Source organism: Lissotriton helveticus, chromosome 7 (genome assembly GCF_964261635.1).
Source record: "Lissotriton helveticus chromosome 7, aLisHel1.1, whole genome shotgun sequence".
NCBI lineage: Eukaryota > Metazoa > Chordata > Amphibia > Caudata > Salamandridae > Lissotriton > Lissotriton helveticus.
In genome coordinates, this window is record NC_136068.1 from 227,226,823 (window position 1) to 227,232,822 (window position 6,000).

A 6,000-nucleotide genomic window follows, 5' to 3' on the forward strand; every position below is an offset into this window, starting at 1 on the left:
TAGCTCCTGATAGCCTGCCCTGCCTGATACAATGCTGGCTCCGCCCCCCTGCCAGGCGACTGATGACTCTGTGCCTGCCAGGGACTTTCCTGGCCCACCTCCTGCCGGGCAGCTGATGGCCCTGCCCCTGCCAGTGACAATACTGGCTCCGCTCCTGCTGGGCGGCTGAAGACTCTGCCCTGCACAGTGAATAGGCCAGGTGCCTCGGCCTGGCAACACCCACAACAAACCCAAGATGGGGGGAAATTCCCCTGCATGGACAAAGGGATCAAAGCCAAAAAGGGGTATAAGAGAAGGACCCCTGAACCAAGAATTTAGATCACTTCTGACAAGGAAACCTGAACCAAGGACAAGAAGCCTGCTGATCCAAGGACTGCCTACCCCTTCTGCCAGAGTGCTGTTTGTTGGGGGAATCCTGCAGTTGCTTCTTTATTTTTGCCAAGGAACCAGGAGAGAGGAACTGAGTGTGTACTCTCAAACTTGCTATAGAAAATCTCCAAGGGTTGGAAGAGTGCCAGCCTCCTGTTGAAGTCACAGGGCCAAAGGACTTCATTTATTTGCTAAAAGTGCTTGTTGCTGGAACCTGAAATCCAGCACCTCTGAAGAATCCAGCAATCTCGACGCCGACGGACGCCGCCGAATCCAGCTCGACATCGTGAGTAACGGCTCCAGTGTCCCGCACCTTCGACGCCGGACGCCGGGCCCGATCGACGCCAGTAGCGACGCCAGTGAGTAGCGAGTTCGGCTCCAGCTCCAAGTGACCCTGTGTCGACGCCGCCGCTGATCGCATCGACCTCGAGCCCTCTCGACGCCGTGAGCGCTGCTCACTCTTGCAACATCGACAACGCCGTATCCTGCTTCATCCCGTGAGCGCTGCTCCTGCCTGACTTCGGTCGACGCCGCTGCAGATCGCCCCGACTCCGAGGCCCGATCGACGCCGAAGACGCGACGCCGGACATCTCGACGCCGCTGATCATCGAGTGCTTCACTTTTCCAAGGTACTGTGTTGTTGGGGTCTGTGCGACTCCGGGCTCGACGTAGCGCTCCTCGCGGTCGACGCCGAACCTTTGGATTAACTTTGCCTCGACGTCGTGTAACTCCCGTGTGGGTGACATTGTTGCCAAGAACTGTGTTTTAAAGAAGAAGAGTTGCTTTTGTTACTAAAGACTTTGTGCTAAGAAGAAACCGTGCTTGAACTATTATTTTTCCTTCCAAGAGTATTTATTAAGACTGTGGTATATTTTGTCGTTATTTGGTCTTGTGCTAAGCCTTATATAAAAATACCTATTTTTATAATACTACTGTGTTGTGTCCATTTGTAGTGTATGCACTTTATTACTGTATGTGGTCATAAATGCTTAACGCACTGCCTCTGAGATACGCCTGTCTGCTTTGCCAAGCTACCAAGGGGGTGAGCAGGGGTTATCTAAGTGTGTGATCCCCTTGCCCTGACTAGAAAAGGTGTGTCCCTATTTGTCAGAAGTGTATACCTCTGCCAACTAGAGACAGCCGCTTCTAACACTATGCCAATGCTTTTTTTTGTTTTAAAGGGATTTGAGAAACATTCCTGCCCCGCCCTGATGAAAATGCTGTTAATGAACTAAGAGGTAAGTCAGGGGTCACATATATCCTATACGTGGCTAGATTTGTATTATATATGGAAAGAACGTTTAGTCTATTAAATCAAACAAAATAGTTTCTGTACGGCAAACATGCTGAACTTGCACATTAGAAGGTACTCTCATATGTGATAATGAAGAAAATGGCAGCTCAATTAATTACATTATTTGCCCACGATCACACCATTTGAAACCAGTTTGTGGGTCAAGAGCATTACAAATAGGTTGAGTAGATTATTTAAGTCACTACACCTGCAGGTCTAGTAAAATTGTTAAGATTTTTCGAGGCCAACTGCATTTGTGTTGCTGATGACTTCAAGGTATGCTTCCAGGAGTAGTAGCTCCAGCTGTTCGTAAGCCAAGCCCTCCCAAGTAAAAATTCAGTCATAAAAATGACAGATTCTCATTGTGAAGAAGCAATATGGAAAAATGAAGGAAGATGCTATGCACATTTCGAAAAATGATGTATCTTATGATATGGCATAGTCGTTTTTTGGCTCAATGTATTACATAGAAGTCTTTATCCAGTTTTTAAGAAAATTGTAATTACAACCCATCATTGTGCAACCACTTTTTCAAAATTGTTTTGGGGAAATTGATATTCAACACCCTGGTTGGGAGTAGGACTTGCCAGGCACACCATAAAAGTTCTGGAATATTTAATTGGCAATCCAAAAGACACGTGCCTTACGTGTTAATCAGCCGCACTGCGTTGTGCAGGAATTGATCCTCGCGATAAACAGATATGCATGTAGTACTCCATGTTTGATCCAAGTATAACCAATATTTTTATCAAGTTCACAATCTCAACAAAGACAGCGTGATTCCACAATTGTTCTTTATTTTGTATTTTTTCAAATGCATTCTGCATGCCCATCCGGGCTTCAACAGCGACATGTAGGGGTAAACAATCAGACTGAGTAGCCTCATGTAATTCCATCCATTCCATTTCAGGCTGTATATCCCTTCCTCAGGGGTAACTGAAATAATAAAAAGACATCTAAACCATCTGCTCAATGCAAGCTGTCTTTGGCATCTGCGTATAAATAATACTATTACCTCCTGTAGTTAGCTCTTAACCAATCCCACCCTGCTCCCTTATGAAACCATGCTTGTGTAAACATAATAATGGTACCCCTTGCCTGCTACACAAAACGCTCAACCTGAAATAACTGCCCCAGAAACCCTTTCAAATCAAAAACCAAAACGTTAATAAAGCGATTGTGCAAAACTAATGTCAAAACCCCCATCATTTAATGCACAAGAATTCCTTGATAAATACGATACTGAAACCCCCATATCCCCCCCCCCCTGCATCCCCTCGACCTTTGGGACAGATCACGGCATCAGTTTGCACGCGATCACCCAGCTAGAAATTAAACAAGTATAAGGAAAGGAGTGCATTTTATCATCTCTCTTTTGCAGTGCAACGTTCTGTCCCTACGCAAGTTTGCACCCTGCTGATAATAATGATTAAATTAATAATGTAATGGCAGTGAATGAAGTATCACCTCGAAGACAGCGAGAGAACATGGAACATTCAGAAGGGAGCTCATGTGGTTACATACAAAAATCACTGAAAGGAACTGTAACACTCACTACGAAGGACATTTAAATCTTGTTCACACGTATTTGTGATTCTTTTTAATTAATATGGAATTTAAATTTTTGTGGGATATATTTTGCGGGAACATTTGATGCATTTATTTTGTAGAAACATATTGGTTACATTTTGATGTTTGGGTGGGTGAGATTGGAATAATGCTGTGCACTAATTCACAGGTGGGATGGAGTATCGTTATTTTTCTTTTTCAGGGTGTGCACATTTATAATGAGAGGTTGTACAATGTATTCCTTTACGGTTCACTGTTTAAATCAGGATTGGGTCACGCGGTCGGGGTTACACCTCCTTGACTATACAGCCCGAAATGCATTGGGTGGAATTACACGTCTACTCAGCATGAATGATTTACCCCTACATGTCGCTGTTGACACCCAGATGGGCATGCAGAAGGCATTTAAAAAAATATAAAATAAAGAACAACTGTGGATTCACGCTGTCTTAGTTGTGATAGTGAACTAATGGATTAACTTTGGTAACAAGTTCTAGATAAAAATATTGGTTTATAACTTGGATCAAACATGGAATACTACATGCAAATCTGTTTTCGTGAGAATCAATTTCTGCACAATGCAGTGCGACTGATTAGAGCGTAAGGCACGTGTCTTATGGATTGCTAATCACACATCCGTGAACTATGGGACAGATCACGGCATCAGTTTACACGCAATCATCCAGCTAGAAATGGAACGATTATAAGGAAAGGAGTGTATTTTATTATCTCTCTTTTGGAATATTTAGTTCAGCATCTTTGGATTTCTAGCCACTTTACATAAAATTGTTCAGCAGATTGCCTCATTTGGCCTTCTTGTTTACAAAATGTTCTTGTAGGGTAGAATCCACTAAATCCTCCCTTAGAGTGTCAGCTTTTCTCGATCCTATTCCTGGTAAATATGTACGCCATACCGCTTTCAAAGTTCGCCACTGCAATTAACTAACAGAGAAATCATGCTCTCAAAAAATGCTTTGATCACCCCTCGTCTTAACACGATCCAGGGCCACTTTCATCTTTGTGGAGACTGTTGCTTTTCACATATTACACACCAAAAGGCATTATATAAGCCTTACTTATTGGATTTCAACTGGCGATTAAAGTAAGTCAATGAGTGAGATTCCACAATGAACCCTTAGTGGTTCTTTTGCTTTTTTAGACCCTCACCTACTCTATTAGCGGCATGCTTCATCATGGTGTCTTGTCTTGGTCCGTATAAACCAGAATGTGCTTGACCGTATGCCAGGGAGTTTCCTACTGGGTCTTCTAGGAAATAAAAATATCTTTAGAGCCCCCAGGTGCCACTTTAATAAAGCCTGTCCATGATATGGTTAAAACCGAATTTGTGGTGTCCACGGGCTATATAGCTTAGTGGGTTACATTAAGCTCCTAGATAGTATTCTTTATGCAGAAAATTCTAATACCACTCCCCAGCTCCATAACCATCAGTTTCACCAAGATTGTAGGTACAAAAGCTTTTCACATAAGAACCGGTTTATATTTTCCAAGTTAATACATCAGCTACTCCGAGTCAAACTCATGGTCTAGTTCTTTAAATTTGACCTGTACTAGGCAATGCCAGCTTGATTGAGAAGAAAGACCACGTTAATGTAATATGCAAGGTTCTGTTCTTAAAAGGTATATTGCCGCTTTGCATGTGAAGAGTCTTGGTTTTGTTTATCAAAGTCAAATATAAATTCTCCAGTACAACAACAATGACAAGTGATCGCATTCATCTCACACTCCTAAACTCCAATGGAAAGTAACTTTCCATCCCTTCACAATTACCCCTGTGATTAGCCTCTCTTGTAGACTTTATAAGAACGCCCTGTCAGGCTCCATCCAGCTGCTCCCTGGAACTTCAATCCCTCTCCAACTGCACTCATCAACACTTCTTCTAAACCTTCCTGCTCCGCAGCCACTCACAGCTCGCTCTCTCACACCGGCTACTCTGAGTTCCCACGCACACGCTCCTGACCTTCTCTACTTTCTTTGGTCCTTTCACAAGTTCGTGTCTCTTTGGGATGGTGCCTCCGTCGCAACCCATGTTTGCAGGAACAGGTTAGTGTTCCCAACATCAAGATAAACACGGAACACAACTTCCGGCATTTACGAAAAACGTGACTTCCGGGAGAAGAACAGCGCCGCATTTCATAGTGATCAGAGCGGCCATATTACAGTGTCACTTGTGCTTTGACGAAACACAAGAGCGCTAAAGATTACAGGGGAAAACATGTCTTTATTCAGCTTTACTATAAACGTTTTTAATTTTTGAAATACTTAAATAAAAAAACATTTGTTTCAGTGTATGAATATGTTGAAACAATAGAAATCGTTTTGAAAAAGAAATATAGAAAACATATTGCGATAATTGTTAAATACATCCTTTTATGTAGTACAATGTTCTTTGTACACTGCACAATCCTGCTTTTGATGTAACATTGCCTTGTAGCAATGTCATTATGTTCTGCAGATGAGTTAGACCGCTAACCTGTTTACTGGCTCATTAACAAAAGGGGAAACCGCTTGTGTCAAACCCATGCTGGAATCTCGGTAGTGGTATTCAGTTTGTATAATTTCGAGCATGTTGCAGACAATGAAAACAACCATTTGCAGTTCAATAGGTCTCGCGTTTGCGAGAATTATTGCGGTTGTAAATGACAATGTCTTGGTTTGGAGTGTAGTGGATGTATGTGGTGTGGAGTGGAATTATGTGGGTTGTATTGGAATTGTTTGTAGTGGATTTGTGTGGGGTGGAATTGTGTGGA

The 6,000-nt window shown here is 42.8% G+C and overlaps 1 protein-coding gene across 1 annotated transcript in view; it reads right to left on the minus strand.

Moving 5' to 3' along the window:
* The window catches only part of RTF2 (replication termination factor 2), a 416,662-nt gene extending 411,323 nt beyond the window's left edge, over nucleotides 1–5,339 (minus strand). Inside the window, exon 1 of the mRNA XM_078652002.1 lies at nucleotides 5,211–5,339. Coding sequence (XP_078508128.1) covers nucleotides 5,211–5,279 — 69 coding nt within the window. The 5' untranslated portion in view covers nucleotides 5,280–5,339. The remainder of the gene's footprint in view (nucleotides 1–5,210) is intronic.
* Between the last annotated feature and the right edge of the window lie 661 nt (nucleotides 5,340–6,000).